Source organism: Poecilia formosa, unplaced genomic scaffold, assembly GCF_000485575.1.
Source record: "Poecilia formosa unplaced genomic scaffold, Poecilia_formosa-5.1.2 Scaffold1, whole genome shotgun sequence".
In the NCBI taxonomy this organism is placed as follows: Eukaryota; Metazoa; Chordata; class Actinopteri; order Cyprinodontiformes; family Poeciliidae; genus Poecilia; species Poecilia formosa.
The window spans coordinates 338,684-364,277 of NW_006799940.1; the positions used below are offsets into that span (position 1 = coordinate 338,684).

The following is a 25,594-nucleotide window of genomic DNA, read 5'->3' on the forward strand; positions in this document are numbered from 1 at the left end:
CAGAAAGCAAATGGTGCATATCCAGTAGGACCAATGAGTCCTTCTACTGGCAAATCAAATCTTGAAGAATGAGAATTACAACTGGTTACACAGTTGTGAGTTACAACTTTGAACTCTGACAAACCATTTGGAGCGGTCAGTGTTTTCACTCTTAGTGCCGCCCCCTTGACCTCTGACCCCTGACCTCCTGGCCTAACCAATGAGCCATCTCTTAAAGTCCATCACGTTTACAAGCGTGACTGACCCCGACCTCCAGATGAACTCAACATTGCTCAACAAAAGAACCCTTCAATAAAAATATCAGCAAAGTCCCTTTCAGAGTCACTCTGGTTTTTAATGAAAAGAAAATAAATGAGCAATATTTATAAACTGTTTTTTTATCAGTAATTATTCTGTGACTTTCTATTATATTCTGATTATATCTAAATTATATATAATAGATCAAGTCTAAAACATAATTATTGGTGACACATTCACACTTGTAGTATCATTACATTTTATAGGTAAAAAGATTTAATTACACTTCCATTAAACTTCTATGTCCCAGGACCAAATTATATATATATGTATATATAAAATATATAAAATGTATGCAGTGGGCTAAATTTTAATAATTTATCTACTGTTTAATTCATTAGAAATCATAAAATGTTAGACTTGCAGTGCATTGAAACAAACTTAAAACTTTCTTTAATTTTAAATTGAAAAAGTAAAACAGTGAAAGTTGGTTAAAAAAAAGTCTGCAGAACAGGTTTAAAAAAACTTGCCTAATCATGCTTTTGTGACTCAGTGTTTTCCAATAATTTATTGCTCGACAGGGTCACATTCTGCAAGCAGCTCCACATGCTGCAGGAAACTCAGAGGAAACTCTCTGTTCTCGGCCAAACTAATAAAATAAATTGTTTAATCAACATCTACATCTATGCAGTCCAAAGATTAAAGATAGATGTATTTATTTTTGAAGAAATTTATCTTTTTAAAATCATGTTCATCTTTTTCCTTTTGTTAATTATGCAGGAAATGCAACAACCATGAAGCAGAACATCTCTTTAAAAAGATATTTGGCAGATAAAAAGTTAATAAAGGTGAGAAAAATTGGAATAAATCTCTCAGCAGTATAAATAGGGAAATTAGAACATTCTTTAACCTTAAAGCTTTAAAGAAATAATAAATTCACCAATTTTCTCTCGAAGCAAATCTGAAAGCAAAGTTCCCATGAGAGAACTTTGCGACAAACCAGTTTCTGTCACTTCCAGACACTTCTGTGCTTAATCAGCAACACACCCACATACAGAAACAAAAAAGATAAGGAGAAGCCACTTACAAGTCGGACATGATAGCTTGCCAAGTGTAACCCTTCCTCCCTGGATCGTTTCCTGTCTGTCATTTTCTTCGTCTGTCTCTGACTCACCTACTCCAGCCTCCTACTCTTTCTGTTCTGCGCGTTCCCTCGGCTACATTCGCCCCAAGCTCTCCTTCCTCTCTCCTGATTGGCCGATGTGACTTACTCGCTCCTTTCTCCAACAGATGTTAACGTCAACGACAACAATGCACAGGCACTGAGAAGTGGTGGGGAGTTTTTGCGCGTGGTAGCCTGAAGGCTTTAGGAGTGATGACATTCACACGCAAATTAAGGTTAGTGTTTGTGTGTGTGTGTTTAAGTATGTGCAAACTAAAGTCAAAGGTTAGGTAAGCTTTAGAGTTGATAAGGCTGCAGGATTTGTTTAGGCAAGACCTACAAGACTCATAGATACAGTTGAAAGTAGATTTTTTTAAAATAAAAAGACACATTCCTCTGTCTATTTTTCTTTCCTGTTTTAAGAAATAATTATTTCTGTTTGCTTAATACCAGAATAATACACAAAGAATAAGATCACTATCCTTCTAAAGAAATGTGGTGTCATGGCTTTTTTAGTTCAAACATGCGGCTTTCTGGTGTGACGCCACAGAAAAAGCAAAAAATAATCAGCCAAAATGTCAGGAAGAAAACCTTAACATTTCTGGATCATTAAAGTGCCTGAGAAGATGCTGGTAGAAGTTGATGAAACTGAGCCAACCTGGACTGGAAGGCCAATCAGAGAGGAAGAAGCCATTACTCCAACATTAAAAGACAAATTACAGTTTGCAAATTAACTGAAGCACAAACATGCTCTGTGGTCCCGCTAGGCTTACACTTCACGTGTTTGCCCATAATGGCAAACACTGCGTTTCAATTTACAATAACAAAAACAATTTTTAAAGAAAACACAACTTTTTTTTCATTAGAACGTTTTTCAGTCTGTATCTCGTTAGCAATCAATCGATTACTAGATTAGTTGACGATTAATTAAATAATCGATTATCACGATTAATCATTTCACGCTTTGCCATGGCTAAAATATGAATACATCTCATGTTTGGTGTTTGCATTGGTCGCTGCCATGTTTTTTAATGATTTATTGGGTGAACAAACTCATTCATGTGTGATTTTAATTGTATTTCTAATTTAATGGAAACACCGCTATTGTGAAATTAGAAAGAAAACTTCTTGGTGTGAAAAAAGTAAAAGAAAAAAAAACTAAAAAAAATAATTTTGGTAATCTTCACTGAGGTAAATCAAGAGAAGTTAAGTTGGATTTAACGTCTGATGAAGAGAAAACATGTTTTTTTTTTATTACAGTACATATACTGTAAATATTTAATTTTCACAATTTTTGAACAGATGTTGCCAGTTTTCTTCTAATAGAAACTGTTTTACAGATTAATTTAAGATATTCATGGGGGGTGTTAACAACCGGACAGAGCAAATCACCACATGCCGGTAGAAATCTGGAACACGTTAACCTCTGTGTTAGTCACTGGTTTCACCGCTTTCCTCTCTTCAGTCAAACGTACACGCATATTCTTTCCGTTTGGATGTCATCTTTCACGTTTGTCACTTCTAAACAGCTAACATCTCACTAATGATTTCCATCCATTTTTTCTTTTACGTGTCTCTATGTTCGTGCATTTATTCTTTTATCATCGCTCTCCTTGTTTTCTTTGCGCCTTCTGTATTCAGTCCTTCATTCAGCTTCTATTCATGTGTTTGAGTACATAAGGATTACTCATAGTAACATTTTTGGGACTTAACCACCAGACGCTTTGCTTAAGCTTTTCCTTTTAGCCCAACCATTTTCTGAGCTGCAGTTTAAGTTTAAGCCCTAAGCTAACAAGAAAATATTCCAGGTAAAACTCAGAATTCTCAGTAATAACGTCAAGGAAAATTGTATACTGGCTATATGTCTTAACATTTTTTCATAATTATCAGGGCCGGATTTAGAAGAATAAGCACCCCTGGGGTAGAGCTAGTTTTGGTGCCCTATTGCAAAAAAAAAAAAAAAAAACTAAAATAAACTAAAATAAAATAAACTAAAATAAAATACAATGAAAAACTCATGCAAATTACAAAACCTGCATACAGATTTGCAGGTACAAATTGATGTACATGTAGTTTAAATTAATACAAAATCAACAATATTAAAAAAAGAAATACCATAAAGCCATAATATAAGGTACAATGATTGTAAACCATGCACAGCATACACAAAAAACTATTTTTTGAGGAGGCATCCCCCCAAAACTTTTGACAGTGGGCTGCTGGCCCTGTAAGCCCTCTCTAAATTCTGGGTCCAGGTATTAAAATAATATTTTAGATAAACAAGAATCCCCATTTTTCCTACTAATCAAACCATGTCCTACAAACTAAAACTCAAACTATCAGTACAATACATTCAGTGTTTTAAATACAGACAAGACTTCTCTAGGAGGTACGGCAGCAGTGAGTTGACCACCAGAAAAAAGCGCAAAGATGTCCAAGAGGCGTCTCAGTCGTGCCTTGAACTGAACCATGGCAATGGCTACAAATTAACTATTTGCCTGCCAAGATATTCAGCCACCAATGTTTCTGAATGGTAAGTCAACAACAAAACACTTGTCTTTGTCAGTAGCCATTCTTCAGTGGTAAAACCAGCTAACCAAATGTGCTGGAGCTCAGCTGCTGTTGCTAGATAATGGTCTAGGCTTCATGGGGTTCTGAAGGTTTTCCAAACAGCTCGTTTTCCAGACACCAAAAAACATGAACTTATTGCCAAAAAACACTTGGGTGGTTTCTTTAACAGCTTGATCAGTTTTTAGAAGCAGTAGAGACCATAATGGAAGTATAAAAACATGCAAAATGTGTATTTTACATAATAGGTCCCCTTTAACGATAATTTTATTATTGCATCATTTCCTATTGTTGACGAAACCTTAACTGCATCAGTTTAAAAAAAAACAATCACTGCTTTAATATTCTTCTATTAGGAAAATGGGTAACTTTGCAGCGCTGCTTCTTGGATTTTGTTCACAGCTCTGATGATGAGTCACAGAGGCAAACATGGCATTGACAGGAAGTCCCACATGCTCTACTTTTCTCTTTCTTTCTCTCGCTCCATCTGTCACATGAGCTCGTAACAGTATGTGATTTGAACACCAGCTGGTGTCAATTTAACCCACTAGAGTCTGTTTTTCCATATGTACATCCCACTAGCTTTAGAGAGTTATGTGTTTTAGACTCCTATTTCTATGTGCAATAAGTGCAACTAATGCTGCAGGGTCTTTACAGTGTTATGCCCTTCCAGAAGGAGGACAGGGTCAAACAAGAGACAGAGGAAACAGCAAAAACATTTGTGGTTTCAGTCTCGGTAGTCAGTCTCCATCTCTTCCTCTCACACACTTTCATATCTTTGAGTCTCAATCGGCCTCAATGACTTTCTCTACCCCCCTTATAACCACACACCCATACAGCCTCTTTCAGGAACTCTCTTTTTTCCGCTGAAGCCACCAATATATACTCGCATTCTTACATCTGCTGACATTTCCTCCCATACACAAACTTCTCCAATGTTTCCTCTGTTAGTAAAACATGCTTTGAGTGCAGTGGTGACAGATTTCAAGCTTTAACAAATGTATGCAAGAAAAACCTTTAAATTTTTGTTAAAAACATATTTTCCTAGTAAAACTTTTGGTTGTTTTGTTTTACAGTTTGTTGAGATCTACATATCTGGAAATAAACTGGACCAAACGATCTTTTAAACTGCCTTTATATGGCATTTATTGTAATTTCGCTCAACATGAACTGATCTATCTCAGATGCTTTTGCTTCCAGTTGTTATGTTTGCACATTCTCATTTTAGTTTTAATAGTTGAGCCATTATGTCAAGTTTAATTTTGAATTCATCACTTTCCTGCAGGACGTTATTGAGGGAGAAAAGCTATGTCCTAGAAGAAAAAGTAATTTGTTCTTAAACTTGATATCTGGCCTTTGGAAACAACAACCTTTGCAATAACTGGTAATGAATCTCTTAAATAATAGTGCAGGGGTTCTTTCCTCTGCAAAACCGTTTTAATTCAACCATGTCTTTGAGAATGAATAGCCTGTTTAAGTTTATTATTTAAATTCAGACTTTGACTAGGTTACCCCAAATCCTTTCATTTTGGGTATCGGAAAAAATAATAATAATAAGAGGGTAAAGCGCTTTCCATGGCATTGTTTTTGTAGGAAACTCAGAAACTGTACACTAAATAAGAAGCAATATTTGGAAAACTTCCTAAATTTATGAAAAGTGACGAGAGACCAAGTGATCAAAGCAATTTGTTTAGGCAAGACCTACAAGACTCATAGATACAGTTGAAAGTATTTTATTATCTAGAAATTTATCATTTTAAACTTGTAACAAAGTGAAGGTTTGAAAACATGATCTTTTATATCTGTTTTGCTTCTCTAATTTGAAGAGACTAATTAAAATCACACCATCTGCTATAAAACTGTCCTACCTTGGACAAAAGACCAGGCATTAAAAATAAAAATTTAACTTGGCCATAAACAAAGAACTTATTAAATAGCAGTAATCAAAAAATTGGCAACAAAAATCTAATGTTTTAGCATAGTCTGCAGTTTTAGGAGTAAAAATAGCAGCTTAGAGAAGTTTTCTTAAAGCAATACTGCAACTTTCAAATGAACTGCTAAATTTCAGAGTAAACAACCAAACTCTTCAATTAGATGTTGCTAGAAATAAAGTTTCCGCACAAAAGGAACAATTAACATGAACATAGAAAATAATAAAAATAGTCTAGAAATAAGACTGTTCACAGAAAAGCCTTATTTTCACATTGTTTTAAATAATTGAACTAATCTTTCAAAAATATTGTAACAGCAATCCTGTAAACTCTAGATAAAGCCAGTTCACACCTTAGTCAGATACTTAATGGAGTAACCTGAGTAAAGCACAGGATCTTGTCCAAACACAATTAAATGGACCTTAAAACATGCATCAAACTCAATTATCAACAAGGCATATCAAAACAGGAAGCTAGCTAACATTAGCCTAGCTCCTCAGCAAGCACCAAAAAGAGTAAGTGTCTTGTTAATTAAGTAAATAAATGACAAAGCTGTTTTTAATGTATGTATTTTTGTAGTTAATTGGGTTTTTGAAACCCAGTTAACTTTGAGGTGGAGGAAGAAAGACTCCTCAGAAACAAATTAACAGGCATTTTAAATGTGTTTTGTTGACGCAAAATTGAAGAACATCCGGTAATGATATAACTTATTTGAAAGTGTATACATTAACCTCATGAAAAGATACTTTTTAGATTAAAGAATGCCTATAGAATCAAAAAATAAATAAATCTCATCAAAAAATGTACATATTAAAATGGAGTGTGGAGTGAAAAGAGCAAATTTTATATGGTTGTAGGTTTAGGCAGCACATTGAAGACACACCGCCTTATTTCTGAGTTTATATGTACCATTAATCACAGCTGCTTTGATGTCACTTTCTCTTTATTAAAGGAGACTTCGGCGGCTTTTTTTTCTCCTTAAAGTCTGTCTGATACCCTCTGTTTCAGATCTGTAGGAATAGAGCAAACGCGTGGAGCAAATTATGTGTAGGCAGTCTATTTGCATCATTTATGATGTAAATCTAGGCCCTGACCTTGTTGCTCCACAAGAAATTAATATATTCAGAACAAAGCAGCGGGTAGGGGTTTTATACCTCTCCCTTAGAGACTTAAAGACTCTGCGCTTACAGGTGGATGCCAGATGGTGCAGCTGCTAAAACAGAATAAGAACAGCAGCAGAAAGGGACACCATAGTTTTAAGGTGCTTGGAGCAGAGGCAGGGCAATGAAATTAAGTGGCTAAGTACAGAAGTTTATAAAAAAAACCACAAAAATATTGAAGTTTTAAGTTGGTTGTCTTGTTTTATTTCTAAAGTAAATCAGAGTTAGCACAAACTGATTTATAATTCCACTCATTGTGATACTGCCTGGCATGCAGTTTATTTATTTACAGCTGAGGGATTTCCCTTTCACTCGGCCACTCAGCAGTGCAAAAAAAAAACAAACAAAAACACAGCTAATATCCGATGCAGTCATATCCTGTAAAATCTGTATTGTTGTCTATTCTGCTAAATACTCCAGAGTAGGTATACAGTACATTGCAGAAGTATTATGTTTTTATTTGATAGAGCAAAACAAAGTCGAAGGAAAACGATACATGGTAACGTGGTGTGCAGTTTGTATTCAGCCCACAGAAGTCAATACTTTGTAGAAGCAGTTTGTATATAAAAATACATTGAAATTTATTTTTGTAAAGTGGCAAAATCTGAAATGGTTCAAGCAGGATGAATATTTTTTTTTACAAAATCTTCACACAGACATGGACTTGTTTGTCTCCCACCTCCATCTTCCAGCGGCTGAGCCATTCTTCCTTCTGCCTCCTGCTGATATAGTACGGATCCCCAGCCTGGAAAGTCACTCTGGGTACCGGCCTCCTCCGGAGCCTCCCTGTCTCTCCCTGTGGACCCACAAACAAACACCACAGCCGTCAGACTCATTTTCACATGTACAAATAAGAAATAAGCAAACGTGATGCAGCTACTAGTTTTTTCACCTCTCTCGGGGAGTCGCAGTTTCTCTCATCTGGTTCGTCTGCAGCAGAGGAAAAAGGAAATGGGCTGTTAGTCTAGTTTTAACAAGAAGTTTCATGAGGAAGGAAAGTCACGGTTTTCATCACTCTGTCAAGGCTGCTATATTTAAAATCACAGGGACTTGAAACATGCCAGTGTTAAGTACATCTTAAAAGTTACTTGTTATGATTCCTTGAACAGGTTAGGATTGGTTTGTGGGCGATACAAAACAAGATCGTGACATTTTTTGCACAAAATCATTCTTAGATAATGAGATTCTAGTCTGCTCAGTTCTGCTTATTTTGAGCTCTTTTCAGAATGAGCTGTTTTAGGGCCTCTGTCACTTTAAATCCAAATAAGCTGCTGCTGGCCACGCCCCCAACTCAACCTTCACACTCGCAGATGAAAATGTTTGCAAAAAGATGTGCAATTATACAACTGTACATCTTTGAAAAGCAGAAGTAGCACCTCCTATACAACCAACAAGAATGCAACAAGTGGTTTCTGGATGGTAAATCAACAACAAAACACTTGTCTTTTCCAGCAGCCATTATACAGCAAATACAGTGGTAAAACCAGATTATCAAATGTTGAGGGGCAGTGCTTGCTGTTTTGGGATGTTGCAATCTGGAGGTTTTTGAAACAGCTCATTTTCCAGACACCAAAAAATATTAATTTATTGTCCAAAGACGGAAGTTCGGCCATATGGAAGTACAAAAACATGCAAAATGTCAATTTTAGCCCGCATACCAGAGTTTCCATTCAAGTTAAGGCACATGTAGCTCTGGATGCAAAATACTTTTAAAGGTTGCTTCATTCTAAAACATTAAACAGCTTTTCCACTGGCATAGTCCACTGCAGTGAACTGATGGCGCTCGTAAACAGTTAACACAGTTACTTACGGTGTTCAGGACTTAAATGAGATCATTTACAGAAAACGCCATTTCACAAATGAAATGGCCTCTTCATTTGTGAAATGGCCTCTCACAAATGAAGAGGCCATTTTGTGAGTGGCAAAACACGGTTGTTCTGCTACTCAGTACTGATGCATGTACTCATAGATTAAGAATCAGTTTTTGAAACGAGGTATTTATTTCTATATCAGTCAGAATGTCATAGGAGAAGTTGACCGTACAGCCGCCTTCTCGCGTCTTTTAGTGTTCCCACTAGGTGCCAGTGTGGGGACCAATGCTTTCTGGCAATGCCCCAGTGAAACACCCCGAACCACCAGCACTAACACAGTTAAACCAGAGACTTCTATCACCTCATGACACAAGCTAGACATTGTGAGAAGTCTTTTTAGCAGAATGCTATGAGGTTGGGTGGGTTCCTATGCTATTTCACTCGATTCTAATCACTCTGCACCACTCCATTTGGTTTTGCTCTCCTGAAGAGGATTTCTCCAGTAGAAGAGAAGTTGTGAACAATGACATCAATTTTCTGCACTGTTTTGGAACTGTAGACTGTAGAGTGGAGTTTTAGCGGTACGAGTATTCTTCTATCAATAAAATAGAATGGATTCTCTTTGCAAAGCAATAGGAACAGGTAAATCTAAAAAAATCGCTTTTAAAATATACACAAAATTACTGCGCCATAGAGACAGAGATAGTGAAATGATCTGGGGCTGGTTGGCTTCTTCTGAACGGTATGCTTTGATGTAAGTTTTTGCTTGCTAGCAAAAAATCATTAAGTAGAATCTCTATATATAAACTCGAGTGTGATTGGGCTCTGCAGCAGGATAATGATCCACAGCACACTTTCAACTCATTGGTGATGTTGTGACATGATCTTAAACAGAGTGTTCTCACTTGAAATCCCTCCAAAATAGCTGAAAAGAAGAGTGGACCTAAATTCCTCCACAGTGATATAAACGAGAAATTGCTAGTTACCAAAAACGCTAATGGAAGTTGTTGTCAGTAAAGGTGGAACAACCAGATTATAGAGCAATTACTGATTCACACAGAGGTGAGGGTTGGTTTGGATAATCTTTTTTCCCTTGTCCTGCATTTGTATTTACATACACTATCTCTGCAAGACATTAAAACTATCTTCACAAAATAGCAAAAACCATAAAACTGCAGAAGAGGTAAATATTTTGACTTTTTTTTCACTATAAAATATAAATATACCTTTATTCCTTTCAGATTGCTCTAGTTTTCGGCGCCTTCGTTTCTTCTGTGAGGAAGGGTTTGGCTCTAGCTCCTCTGGCGGAGTGGGGGGGGCATTTGCACAGGGGTCAGAGGTCGCCATCTCCTGAGAATCAGACAGCGCAAAGCTTAGGTCAGACAAAATTGCCTCTCTACCCCTGTCTAGACAATTTAAAGGGCACGCATTTACAGAAATCATACATGCACATGTGCAGGTTTTATGCAGTCAAATAAACTACAGTACAGCTACTGCAGAACCTGCACATACCAATTAGTCTAACCACATTAGCACAACACTGAGCAGGTATTTCCAGCAGAGCTCCCATTAGCACAAGCACACAGTGTACTGGATAAGAAGTGGGTAGTGTTGAAGTTATTACCAGTGTTGATAATTAACAAGCACATCTGACGGGGTTTGATAATTTATACAAACTGCTGAGAAGATAAAAAGTTATTTGGTTTAAAAAGTTAGAAACATTAAGTTAAAAAAAAAGCTGGAAAATACCTGACTAGTAAACCCAAGCTATCTTAATTAGACCTATTCATCAATGTTGCTAAACTTTCTCTGTTTAAGCTCTAAAAAAACCAGCGGGGGGTTTTATATGTGTGTGCTGCTAACAGGTTTTATGGGTGGGAAGTTAAAAGAGGAAAACAGGGACGAATGTGAAGCTCAAAGGCCACAGCAACATCAGCTTGTGCTAACAAGCATACAGAGGCTGTAATGAACAGCTGAGGATGCCTGTAAAATGGAGAGAACAGGAAAGGTGACCGAAAGAGCCTCGGGACAGACTGAACCACACCAGCACACTTTTCACTCTTATACTCAAACAGAAACATGTTGGTTGTGAAGGTACATTTCACTTTCAAACCCTAAATTATCCCGCATAAATACAAGCTTATTGTGCATCACTGATTCAGGTATGTCTAATACTAACAGACAGTATTGGGCCACTTATTTTATGCTGTGTCAGCTGTAAAAGTTAATGCAGGATCCAGTACTAAAATGCGGCAGGGAGTTTTTATGTCTCCGGTACACCCAATTAGTTTTATTCTTCCTGACAGACAGCAAGTCAGAACTGTGGCTATGTTACGACAAAAAAAAACACTGCATGTTCAAAATTCAAATACACCAACAGAGGTACAATAACTCAGAATAACAGTTTAGAAGCGGCAAAATAGAAATAAACAGATAAAATTATGATGGAGAAACCCGAAAAAGAGCTTTAGCTTTCAGATAAAAATTAAAAAACTACATAAATCAAACAAATCCAACCACGTGGCTGAAATAAGTAAAAACTTGCTATATAAAACAAATACATTTAGCTTAGATGATTAAACATTTATGCAGAAAACAAGCCGGGAATGAATAAACCAGATGAGTGAAGCATTGTCTATCTTCTGCATATGAAGTACAACCACGTGGCCTAGACATGAGCACGTGGCATTAGCATGGTTTTAGCACCAAAATTATTTTAAAGCTGCATTAAGCAATTTAAGACATCACTGTAAAAGTGTCTACAGCTAACTTTTAGGCAAACAACTCACTACTTACTCAGCAGAAACAGAGGAATCTGGGCTTGCAGTCATCTTTTTGGCCATGTGTTGAATGTAAACTCATTTCAGCTCTGGTTTGGTCCACAAAACTCCCGAGAAAAAATCTGGATTTGTTTTAATTTACACGAACTCGACGATCTTCAGCCACTTCGCATGTGCTATGTGCCACTTAGTGGTGAACAGGAAGTGCACAGTCAAAATGAGTGAGCTGACTGCTGCAGGTGCACAAGTTGCGCTTCATTTTTGCAAAGATGAACTAAAACTATAACCCGAATGTGTCAGCAGTCTACAGTGTCTGGGAATCATTTGATTTAACGAAACTACGGCAGAATATTGCTTAATGCAGCTTAGGTATGATTGTTGAGACAGAAATGAGCAAGCATTCACCATAATGATAGCTCTGGCTCATCAGATCACATATTACAGCAGTTTTCCATTGGAAAGTAAAGTTATTTCTCTTGTTTCAGTATTTAATACCTCATCAATGACCTTCACTTCCTCTTTTCTCAGAATCTAAAGCTGTCTGCTGTAGAGTGACAGACAGGGTGGAAAGTACCAACTCTTTTTCACCGCTGACAGACACTAACTTTAACTCTTTGTACAATAAAGCATGAAAACAACGGGCGGTATTAGGTTAAATTAAACTCTGATTAATTCAACCTAATGGGAGGCAGAGCACAGAGCAAGATGTAGCAAACAATAAAACAGTGAACTGAAAATAAAGTCATAAATCAGCAACTGAGGGGTTAATTGTTGTACACATGGTTGCAAAAACCACAACATAAAAACGTGTAAATGCGAGCCAAAATGTGTCGTAGCTGTTCCCTTTCTGACTATGATAAACAGAGGTATTTCAGTCATTTTAATTAAAAGTAACTGCTAAAGATTAAAGGGGTGTCTTGTTGAAATGTATATCTCACCACAAATGGCAGAAAATGTCATCAAAAAGGATTAAAATAAACCTTTCATTGGAGCAACATAATCTCTCAGGGAGAGGAGAATTTCTACAAAACAATTACTACAAAATAAATATAACGTACATTTTTTACTACATAGAAACTCTATGAACTTTAGATTAGTACTGAATAACTTTCTGTTTCAGTTGGGTATAAATATGATGTCGCCACTCTTCAAAATAGAAAAAAAGAGAAAATGGTTTTTAAGTTAGATGTGTTGGTGAAAAGAATAGAGCTGCAATAGACAAACTTAGATGAGCGGCCATGTTTTTCTTGCCACAAAACACAACGAGGTGGATGGAAAGAGGTTAAATGAAACTTTGAAGCAAATAAAAATACTGACATCTTGGTGTCATCAGGTCTCCATAGCAACCTTTAGAAGCTACCTCTGCAGCAATCAATTAATTGAGGGGCAAGACAAGCTTAAATGGGTGATTTGTTAAAACCTTTTCGCCAACACACACTGCCAAACTCTGCATCTGGTGTAAAATATAACAGACCTCATACAACCTGCTAAGTAAGATCTATTTACCTGCTTCACTTCCAAAAACTCCAGGAAGCTTGTTAGAGTGCATGGTGCCATGAAACACTTCAAAATGTCAGAATATTTTAAATGAAAACTTGGTAGCCTCAACCAGAAATTTGAAAACTCCTTTAAAATATAAATATGTTTTATTTATCCACTGACAAAAAACTACATGAGCTAAAACAGCTAACAGCTGCTTTTTTTTTACCAGCTAATGCAACTATTTTTTAAAGGTCATTAAACAAATCATTAAAAAATAATTTTTAAATTATATATTGAAAATGTGCAGATGATTATCTCTACTAAGGGACAGATTGGTGGAGTTGTACTAGACATTACTGGTACATTAATTATGGGCTGGACATTAAAAATGAATGTAGCCACAAAGTCTGAAATACTAAAACCACTAGGGAAGTTCCTTAGACCATTTACAGTACAGACAGGAAGATGACTTGAAAAATGTTTCAAAGGCTATTCCCCAAAGGCAAAAATAAAGATTGACTTCCTTTATTGTCCCCTTTACGGTCATAAAACACTGGTAATAGTTTTTGGAAATGTACCTGTTGTAATTGGTGCAAATAATTCAATCATATTTATGTTTAATGTCAATCTCTAGCTTGGTTGTCTTCCAAATATATTCAACTGGTTCAAAGACCAAGAAAATAGCATAACAACTAACCGAATGTAAGTACATAGATCTCCAAGTTACTATGTAACCACTGCATTCACTACTAATATTTAAACCAGGTTGTTTAGTCTATAAGAAGCGAGGCTTGTCTCAGAGTTAGTTCCTGACTGCCTATTGGATAATAATTATGATATGTTGGCTAAATAGACAAGTGAGATGTCTAATTACTGCTGGCTGGCACATTCGTACAATAATTACTACAGAAATGTTCTGTCTTCAGATGCTTCATAGTTTTTGACTGTAGGGAAATGTGTCTGAGCTCCTAAATAGTCACATAACAAGAAACTGAACAATTCTTTTGATGGCATTCAGAGGGGCTGTTCTGCATGACTCAAGCTTTAAACACGTCTGATTTAGACTAAATGACAAATTCCTCTTTTTACAACACTATTAAGTCCAATTGAACCATGAAGCACATCGTCATAAAAACTGCTAAAATGAAACTGCATCTTTACAAAAGGAAGATGAGAGGCAGAAGTGTTGCTGTTACTGTTTTAGCTTCAAATCGATTTATATAGACCTAATAATGTAGAATTACTGTACACCATCTTCATTATTAAAGAGGAAAACAGGCCAAAATCCATCCATCCATCAACATTTCATCACAGAGTAACAGGACAAGAAATCAAGCGAACACACTCACCTAAAGACAATTTTAGAGAGGCTAATTTGGTTTTGCACAGAACATTTTTTAAAATAATTTTATATCAAATTTTTCCCTAAAAATTAATTACAAATAACTGATAATATCAATCATCCCTTCTAAGTTGAACACCAAAGTATTACTGCCAGGCTACGAAATACTTTGTTTAATTACAAGAGCATAGTCATAAAATTAGCAGACAAAAGATGTAATTTTACCGGAATAGCACTTTTAATGTGAAAAAAGCTTGGCTAATAATTTTTTTTAATTATTTTTCATGTTGGTGTTATGATTTGTGGGTGGTTGTGGTGAGGATGAACGCTGAGAACCAGATAATGGTGATGATGATGAATTTAATGAAGATGCTCAAAAACAGTCCAGATCAGGCAGCACGGCAGAAAGATTAGCACACAGCTAAACACAGGTAGCAACGGAAAGACAGAGGACTGAAAACGAGAGCTGAACCAACACAGGACTTTACAGTTCAACTGTGGTGGCAAAAATGACATACGACAAAGATCCGACAAGAGACCAAGACAACAGGTGGGACTAAATACACAGGGAGGGTAATCAAGGAATGAGACACACCTGGGAAGCAATCAACAGGGAAGACACAGAAACAACAGAGACTCAGGACAGAAACTGAACACAGAAAAACCTTAAAATAAATACACAGAAACACAGATCATGACAGTTGGAGTTGTCATGAGGTCACAATACACCTCCAATGTTTCAAACTTTATAAGACAGAAGTAGTGCTACTCTTCCTTGAGTAAATGTTTTTGCTACTCTCCCCACCTTTTACACCTAACTGTGAAGGTTTTTGATTAAAATCACTAAAAAAGTTATATGGCAGTTAATTACTACTGTATTTTAAACCTTTCTGAAGTAAAAACCACAAAAGTGTTTCTAGTTATATGCATATATACACATAGTTGCAGACGAAGAAACACTAAAAACTTGTATACATAATTCTGCTTGTACAAATGCTATTTACCTCTATGATTGATGGTGTTATTACAGAGAATGCCAGTGGAAAGGTACTGGTCAAGATGTGAAGACTTATTTCTCACATGTTTGTTTTAACTGCAGTCCTGTTCATGCTGTGTGTGTGCATGCGAGAGTGTGTGTGTGTGTGTGTGTGTGCGTGTGTGTGTGTGTGTGCATGCGAGAGTGTGTGTGTGTGCGTGCATGTGACAAGACTCACATTAATCCTGCCCGCCTTGTCAGGGCTCAGACATCAAAGCATGATCAAACCTGCCCTCTCACTCACACACACACACACACGCACGCACGCACGCACGCACCCACACATTTTTGGAAAAACACACACGTTCTTTCGTGGTGTTTGTTCCTTCTGTCTGGGATTGTTTGATCTACGCTGACATGCAGCTTCTGCTGAACAAGTTGGTCAACTCAAAGCCACAGAGACAGAAATACGGGCGAAAGGAACTGCCGAAAACAGAGCGACTGAATAAACACAACAAACATACAGATAACAAGAACACAACTCTGAAACATGTTTCACAATTAGTGACTGGAAGGTTGCCAGTTAATAACCAAACTATATCAAGATAATCTATTATATAATTGGCATAAATAATAGCTTATGAGTGAGGACATGTGATTGTGGTGACTCCTAAACTATTTAAGCACTAATCTGGGATCATTACATGTTATTTCTTTAAGTTTTTTTAGGAACATTGAAGCATTCACAAGTAAAAACACAAGTGGCAACAAAATGGAAATAAACATTGGTTCTTAACATCAACCCAGCTTTACTCAAACATACAGATATGTTAATAAATGACTAACAGCAGCAGAAACCAATGCTGATGCTGATGTATTATGAATCCCAATCACAAATGTCACAGTAGCCGTGTTTCCATCAACAATTTATTAATGCACATTGTAGAAAAAGTTGATGGAAACAATAAAATTCAAAATAACTTTCTCAATTTTGGAAAAAAAATGTTACACTCACTTGAGGTGTTTTTGGGCTTTTTCGAAAGAGTTAATGCGCTAAACAAACCTTCATATCCACTGGTGGGTCTGTGCCTTACCAGAGGCATGAAAGATTGGTTGATTCAAATTTACATATTTCTTATATTAAATAAGCTTGTATTGCAGTTTTCAAATGATGATTTCATTTATTAAAGAAAAAAAGCTAGTGGGCTGTTCAGGAGCATCTTAGGTCAGACTTTGAATAGGCCACTCTGTATGCCAGACATTTCCCTCCAGGATTTTCTAACAGAGAGGACGCTGTCCAAAAAGTTTGTTTCATTAGTCCACAGAATATTTTCAGAAAAGTATTGCGGATCATCAGGATGGTTTTTGGAGAATGTGAGAAAAGCCTTTATGTTATTTTTGATCATCAGTTTTTCTTTGCTTGCTTCTGAATTCTCCCATTTCTGCTTATCGTCTCTGTCTTATTGTTGAATCATGAACACCGATCTTAGCTGAGACAAGTGAGGCCTGCAGCGTTTTAGGATTGTTCTACTTTTTCTGTAACTTCCTGGATTAGTCGTTGAAGGTTTATCACTGCTGCATATCTTCTCTTGTTGTGGATCAGTGGTTCGCTTAAAAAACAATAGTTTTGATAAGCTAAAATTAAAATAGTTTCATAATATCCTTAGGTATTTTCAATTTCTCCTACTGCAATACAAAACTAGATTATTCCTGATATAAATGTGTATCAAAACAACTTAGGACACGTAAAAGTCTGTTGAACAGTTAGAATCGAACACAGTGACTTAAATATTACTTACTGAAAAGAAAAAGTACTTCTGCCAATGGGCTGAAGTACTTACTTCTATATTGAAAATATTTCACAATTTGAAGTTGAGATCCATGTAAAACCCTTCAGTATTACTCCTGGTCAGCAGGTGGCAGTAATTCACCAATTAGTGTGCTGCGGACCTCCATAAAATAAGAAGAAGAAGACAAAGCAAACATGCAGCAACGGTGAGGAGCTGAATGGGTTGTTGTTCCAAACAAGCAGCAGAAAAAAAGAAAACTTATTTTCCATAGTGAATGTGAGGAGGTGAGTTGCAAATGATGGTGATGTTGTGATGATTTTATGTTATGATTTTGTTTAAAATGCTGCAAATTTGGTCATTAGAACAACATGTGATCAGATTTATGTAAAAACTCTGAGAAGGAGATTTTCTAAGTATATTATAATTGATACGGTATTTAAAAATGAAGCCACGTAGTTCATGATTTCTCAGAAATGATAATACAGTTGAAATAAAGAGTTGTGCATTAATATTCATCTATTTTATAGATACATTATCATTGTTGATAATTGTGAGAATTACTGAATATGATTAGCAAATACACTTAGATAAATAATTAAGTGACATAATTAAAAGTAAACTGTGCTTATAAAACTGGTAGAAGTAGATCTCAAAGTGGCATGTCGCCACCTACCATATTGGGGTGCAGTGTGAAATTTTACAGTGTGACGGCATTTTTTATGTCTTCACAATGCAAAGCACTTTAAACTGGCGCATTGCTAAAATGTGCTGTACAAATAAACTTGATTGATTTATTGATTGATTTACAATGGAACAAAACTGACACAAAAAACAGTTAACAGAAGTAATGAGTAACACCTTTACAGAAAGGTAGTGAGTGAAAGCATTGAGTTTAAAACTACTCAAGTACAGTACAAATGATCAAGAACTGTAAATAAAGGGGCAGTATTATGTATTTTTCAGGCACATAGTGACATTTTATAGCACAATCAAGTAACTATATTACTTTCAGTTGTTGCTATATATATTAAATATGACTCAGAAAAATTTGACTTCGTAATTTAACGCCCTGAAATTGCACCTCCGTTTCATTAAAACCTCCTGCTCTTTCTGAAACTCCGCCTTCAGGAAGTCATCACAACATTTCCTTTGTTAACTCTTAACAACATTTTTACTAGCGCTCCACTAGGAAGTAGCTCCTATAATGAGCTCAGCAGATGGACAGTTCCACCAGGTGTTTGCTAATTGCTAGTGGCTAGTCTGAAGGAGCTGAGCGGGGGAGTCCTGTGGGAGGGCTGCTCAGTGAGGCGGGACCTCTTACGATTGGAAACTGCAGCTCCAAGGAGGAGCTACGTCTTAAAGGCGCGCTAGGTTCATCCAGGTGTTTTGCATGACTAGGTGGTTGTCATGGAGATTAAAGCATTTCTTAAATATGCATGAAAGAAACAAGGCATCACTACAGGTATGTTTTTGACAACATAACACGATGTTAAGCTCACAAAGGTCTTTTTTTTACTCGAGTAAATTTACTTTATTCCTCTGAAAACTGAATATGAAATTTCCCTGGGTTCAGTTACCCAAAAACTAAAGCTGTTTGCTTTTGTAAATCAATAAGTATGTTTAATCATTCAAAATAAAGCACGATTTAGAGTAAGCTGAGTTTAATTAAAATTAGCATGCTAATTAGTGCTTGAAACTTGACTGACAAAAAGATTACTGTGCCTTTAACTCTCTAGGCTTCAACATCACAAAGCATTTAATGTCAGCTTTTTAACGCCTGACTTGCAGATTTATCGCATGTCAGCTTCCCAAGATGCTTTTAACTTCAGTTTCACTGTGACTTTAAGTGGGCAAGTGGAAAATGTGACAGTTGGAGCCTTGCTGATTATAATGCTAGTGACGATGCCAGTGTTGTAGTTACATGTGCATAAAGAGTTCACATACTGCGTGCAACTGCAACCAGTCGATGCACAGGGGAATCCCCATTCTAAGATAAACTGATGACAAAAATGCAAAAAAAAAAAAAAAAAAAAAGCAACCCGCACAATCCCCAGTGAGGAGATTGCAACTGTCAAACACAATTAATGAGGACTGAAAGTGTGAGTCTGGACTCCTGTGCATTTAGCATTTTTGCACATTGGCTAAATAATTTTTTAAAAATGAAAAAGTAGTCCATCATGCTGAATACAGTGACCAGGTTTACTCACAGGAAGCAGCTGCTTGCGTTTCCTGCTGGGCCGCCCGACTCTGCGCTTATTGTGCGGACTCGCTGGCGTTCCCTCCTCCGGACTGTCCTGATCTGCTCCGTCTTCACTCTGTGCAGACACAGAGAGAGCCCACATCACATGCAAAGAAGGGACTTTATATGAATTCATAACTGCTGTCTTCAGAGAGACCGCATTGAAACAACAACCATTCAAAGCCAAAACACTCAGGGGGAAAATAGAGCAAGCAAAGCAAGAATTTAGACATTTTATGGCACTTCTGCGTTTGAAAAATAAAAGAATTTAAGCACATGGTTAGATTGAACTCACTGAAACAAACAATGGAAACAATCAAAAGGAAAAAGCTGTGAATTTTACATCTGGAGTCTGAAAATCAAAGTTTATTTAGGTAAAAAAAACACACACACACATTGTGAATTTCACTTTCCAAGAAAACCCCAACAAAACCCACATCACGTATCGTTTATCATTTATGGTGATACATTTCTTATGATAAGTTTTCAATTATCATTGTGAAGATAAATTCAAATTAAAGATGTTTAAAAAAACCCTAAAACTGTCAGTATTGTTTTTATTGTTCAATGAGAGCATCAGCAAATATCAATAAAATTGAACATATGGTTAAATGCAGTAACTGTGTGGAGTTTTCTGATACAAATCCCATTTCTTTACGTGATTTATATCATAAAGAAGAGCATTGAGTGGGTTTTACAAAGTATTATTTGTGTGTGTTTGGCTATAATTGTAGTGTCATGCAGTCACAGTCATGCAGTTATCTAAAAAGTAAGTAATAAATAGTTCCTATCATCACTTTTATTGTTATCACAATACTACTACTTCTATTCAATTCTATCCATGAAAATCTCTATTAGCGATATATTTATATTAGAATGAATTGATTTGGTTTAAGCAGACAGGAAGCATTTTATTAGAGTTAAAGTTGGTATCAACGCACAACCAGATGTCTCAAGATAAATACTAATAAAACATTATTGAATTAGAAAAGGTTAAAAAGATCTGTAATTAGCTTGTGGAAGTGCTGACAGAATAATCTACTTTTGGCCCAAATTCTCAGAGATGTTGTTTTGTAAGAACTCTCATTTCAGTCCAATCCAAAATAAAGAAACTTGATTTTGACAACGTTGATGTCACTTTACCGTTTTAGCTTATAAAACAGATAATACAAAAAAGGTGTGACCCGTTCATGTTGTATGTTCTGGCACTGTAACCCCAAGCACTAAAATAAAAATCGACGTCAGATTATAAACTGGGAGAGTCAGACCTGATTAACTGAAAACAGATGGGAAAAATGCTCAACTACTGGCTTAGGAAGATGTCGAAATGCAAAGACACAGATGTAATGGAGCAGAAGAAATAACGACTTAGGTTTTAATCGCTTCTTTAAAGGTTGGAAAACAAACAGAAAACTTTAGTGATTCAGGTGAAAGTAGGACATGCACTTGCGTGACCCTGAAGAAGACTAAATTAGGACTTCCTGCAAACATTGCTAACATTACTTGGAAAAAAGCAACAGTTGTTGCTTCACAGTATTTTATTCTCTTGCTAGTATTAAGTAATAAGTAGAAATAGTGATCAGTAAATGTGCAGAAAAAAATAGTTTCTACAAAGAATCGATTCAAAATGCTCAAAAATCTATTTATAAGTCGAACGTCTGCGCGTATACAGTATATCATATTATGTGTCCACTCAGCAACCGTATATATGTATTTTGAATAATTCTTTGATATTTTTTATTTAAGACAAAGCCAGACAGATAAGTAGGTCTGTCACAATAACAAATTTTGCCGAGCGATTGTCTAAAAAATTATTGCGATAAACGATAATATTGTTTCAAGACCTTTTGACACTGATTTAATGGAAATGACTAATAATGCCTGCGATTTCCTGCCATAGATAGATACACTTTATTTTCAAAAGAACACATAACACTGGAACTGATGAAACAAAACAACCAAAAACAAAAATAAAATGGATTCTCAGTCTCCATTAACAAAAAACGTACTTGAATAAAAGCTAAACATAAAGCCAAAGTGGAAATAAATACTGCATTCAACCAAAAGAGTGCAGATATGAAGTCTGTATACTATATTGGCCTTCAGTAATCACTAGATTTATGTAGAGAAGATGGGCACATTCAACTACCTAATGCAGTAGTTCATACTACACGATTTTTTTTGCTCCTATTTTCCCCTTACAACAATCTTAGAACGTTGGCCGATCTACGATTATCGCTGGTGATTTCGTAACCTGCAGTGTGTGGTGTGTTACGGTGGATCGCCGTGGCCTCTCCGATCTAAATCAGGGGTTTCCCCGACTGGAAGCGTCAATGCAGCCCGTTGAATGTGACAGGTAGCCAATCAGAGGGGAAATTACGGAGGGAAATCCCAAACAGCTGACACAGCACAACCTGAAGTCCAGCGGACATCAGAGATGATATGTGGAAACAACATTAATATTTATTCAACATTTCGTGCAACGAATATAGAAATGACAAGGGGAGGAACTGGAGCCAAATGGCTACCGCAGTTGATAAACCCGGTAGGTTTTCAGCTGTTCTTCGTTAACATGACATAAATAGGTTATAATGATTTTCATTCAGTCAGAACTTTACGCTGATTCTAGCCACATGCATCACAAGTAGATTCTAGTAAAGCAATGATTAATGCCTGATTTTAAAATTAGTTAACTGGACTTGTAGCCATTACTTTGTGCCCATGTTGCTGGACACCACAGGGCACTACGAACCCGATCGAACCATTATACCCAGGATTTCTGTCAGGTTTTGAAAATGGGCCGACAGTCCGCCAACAACTCGTGTAGTGTGAGCTGGACATTACACTAAGGAAGAGCACCGGAGCTGAGCCTTTTTTCATTCAGTGTCATCAACAGAAAGAGAAAAAGACAGGAAGAGATGATAAAGCCGATAATTAAAATAAGGTCGATAGGTTTAATTTATCGTGTGATTAATTGATTTATCGTTTATCGCGGCAGGCCTACAGATAAGCTAACCGTATACTGGAATTCAAGTTGCAAAATTTTATGCACAAACTTATTTTTTGTTTTAATAAAGTGTGGAACCTTATAGAATTGTTTTCGATAAACTTATTTGTTCACAGTGTCTTTTCCTCTTGTCACTAAGAATTTAAACAGAATCTCTAAACTGTTTCAATGGAAAATTTGGTTTGTGACACTGAAAGATTTGCATCTCTATTTTGAAACCATTTGCATGGTAGTGGTTTTAATAATCTCCTATGATTTAAAAAATGAGTTTCGCTAAAATTCTGTCACTGACTGTTTGTCACCTACTTACTTAATTGCAAAAAAAATATTTCCACATTTACAATCAGCCAACAAAGCCTTCTTCTCTACCGCCGTAAAACTGGTTTCCCTCAAGAAAAAGTGATTTTAGTGTGCAACATACTGTGGATCAAAATCCAATTTAGTCCACATGTTCTGTCTTTCATCCGCCTGGTTCAGTAGGAACAGGAGTGTGAGCAATGTTTTTACCAGACCCAAGAGAACAAGAAAAAGAGCCAAATAAAACAAGCTGCACCTGCTCTACCTTAAGTTAAGCAGTCAAACTGTAATTAAATGCCATCAAGCTGGAGATGATGTGTGCCATTTCTGTGAGTGTTTTAGGCCAACAGGAGTTTGGCTCCTATGTGGATTTTATTGCAGATTTTCATATAGATCTGACAGCTCGTTATATGCGTCTCTGCCTCAGGCACAGACTATATGAGAAGACCAGAGAAAAACATTAGCTGACTCCAGCGTTGAGGTGGAAAAGGCGGCCCTAGATGTGAAAAATAAGAGCAGATTTAGCAACAAACTGGAAAATTATGAAGAATGAAGGTTTGTGTTTAAGGCCTCGTCCGAGGTGATTTTAGGTGAATCCACAAAAGGTTTTGGTAGTTTAGGCTGTGCTTCCACACGGATTTGGCATCTTTTGAGAGCAGAAATGATCATTTTTTAAACCGGTTTCAGAGTGGATGTATCTCAAAATGCCGGAGTTTCAATTTCGTGAGTCGAAATCGAAACTCCGTCTCTCTCTCTCTATCCCACATGTGTGTCATTCTCGCGAATAAACATGGCGAAGTTTGGTGCTTTTTGTGCCGTTCTCGGTCAGCATCACAGCGCCACCGACTGGCCCGGCATACTTACTACAATCATTTTCAGTCTTGTTGCATCCTGTCATACGTACACACCCTTTCCTGTGTTAAGTTTAAATACTCTTTGGCCACAAATATGAAAAAATCTTATGCACCACATATTCACTTAGCTTTTTTTTTTTTATGTAAACCATTCCTTTTACAAGTATGCATGACTCTGTGGCCCATCACATAAAATCTCAAAACTTGTATGTTTTGAGATTTTAATTATGATTAAAATCATAATTTTGATTAATTAATCAAAATTATGATTAATTAATCATAATTAACTAATTATGATTAATGTTAATTTTGATTAATTAATCATTACATTTTGTTTTTTGTTTTTTATTTAAATCAGAGTTAAGGAAGAGAAAGAGACAAAACCGACTTGTTTCTTGCCAAATAGTGAACCAAATCTGCCCTCATGTAACTTTCGCCTACAGTTGCAAAATTAAACATTTCAGATTAAGTTACTTTGGATGAAATATGTAGCTAAACAGATTTGGCAAGAAACTGGTAGTGCATAAGCCTTTATTTCTTATTTATAAGGTATTTACAGATTAACTGCAAACTATTTATGTTCCATTTACACTGAAAAGTGGAAGCTGTATTTTATTTTTATTTTTTTATTAAGCTGCAAAGAAAATGCCTTAAAATACAGTTCATGTCCGGCAGTTTTGGTTCCATCATTCTGGAGTATTTTTCTACAGACCTCTCATTAAAGCCTCTGGACAAAGGGCATCATATGGTGACAATGGTGTGGTTGCTACGGTGCAGAAACTGCTTAGCAACTGTCTCCGGCAGGGTCGCGGTGCTGACTAAACAATGTGATGTCACTTCGTTGACGACCAGCTTAGCAACCGGCTAAAACGACTAATGGCTCCATGCCTGTCTGCCTGGTGCTGTGCATATGCCAGTGTCACGATGCACACTCAACGGCATATTTACTCACATTTTAGCAATATGCAGCACAATGTTGTGCTGGAAAATGTTATCAAATCAAGTCAAATATAAGCTTGTAGAGAAAAAAAACTGAAAAACCTCCAGCTAGGGCTCTAAAAAGTATGCCAACAGACTGAGAAACCAACAATGACCATTCTGGCTGTATATCTTTGGTCTATTTCTGTCTCCCGGCAGGTTATTTTAGGCAGTTTCTAGGCAACCAGACTGCAAACCAGAGGAGGCAGAGGAGGATCCCATCAGCAGCAGACAGCCTGTCCTCTTTCCCCAACCTCCTTGTCCTCCGATCAATCTCTCTCGTCTTTCCTGTGGCCTTGTTTCCTACATCTCCATTCTCATCTGGATTCTCTTTGTGTTTTACCGTGAATCTACTGTTCCAGTTCATCACAGCCTTATGAATTAATCAGTAGGACAAAATACAAACACAGTTTATCTGGATTTTAGCTACGAAGCAACCCGTGAATCTTTACACAACAGAATTGATGCAATATTCCAGATTGCAGCTTCAAGGACTTGGAGACAGGATGAAGAATGTTTTTCCACATGATCAGTTTCATATAATTGCAACCCCCAAGGCAAGTCTGCTGACAGCCATCAAAGTCTGTTAGTAGCTTGTAATATATACGATTACTAGAGCTGGCGGACAGACAGAAAACATATAGCAAAGATAAATTGGAAAGGTTTAAGGTTTGCTGGGATTTATTAATTAATCCAAGCTGAAAATACTATGATTATGAAGTTTAAACTTCAAATTACTTAATTTAGGAAAGCAAATACATGTTCTTTAAGCTGTACACTGCAAACATTCAAAATCTTATCTAATCTCTAGAGGAAATATCTAGTAAGACAAAACTAACTAACAAGAAGGTTTTCAGCAAGAAATTGGAGCTTGTTTAAAGTACTGGGTGGACTGGCAGATTATTTCACTTATAACATGGGAAAATATCTTGTTTTAAGTTAAATAATCTGCAAGTGGAAGTAGTACTTTTTCATTAATA

At 36.5% G+C, this 25,594-nt stretch overlaps 1 protein-coding gene across 9 annotated transcripts in view; it reads right to left on the reverse strand.

The window, feature by feature from the left end:
- Positions 1–25,594, reverse strand: part of LOC103153066 (DNA (cytosine-5)-methyltransferase 3A-like) — a 54,017-nt gene that overhangs the window by 19,995 nt on the left and 8,428 nt on the right. For 5 of the 9 annotated variants that reach the window (XM_007574029.2, XM_007573887.2, XM_007574186.2 and 2 more), the window contains exons 3-6: positions 19,447–19,554; positions 10,096–10,219; positions 7,951–7,988; positions 7,738–7,854 (exon numbers count right to left, since the gene is read on the reverse strand). In XM_007574029.2, coding sequence (XP_007574091.1) covers positions 7,738–7,854; positions 7,951–7,988; positions 10,096–10,219; positions 19,447–19,554 — 387 coding nt within the window. Of the gene's footprint in view, positions 1–1,324; positions 1,435–7,737; positions 7,855–7,950; positions 7,989–10,095; positions 10,220–11,665; positions 11,848–19,446; positions 19,555–25,594 lie in introns of those variants that run through there. The other 4 variants (XM_007574264.2, XM_007574344.2, XM_016665162.1 and 1 more) reach the window with 4 other exon arrangements.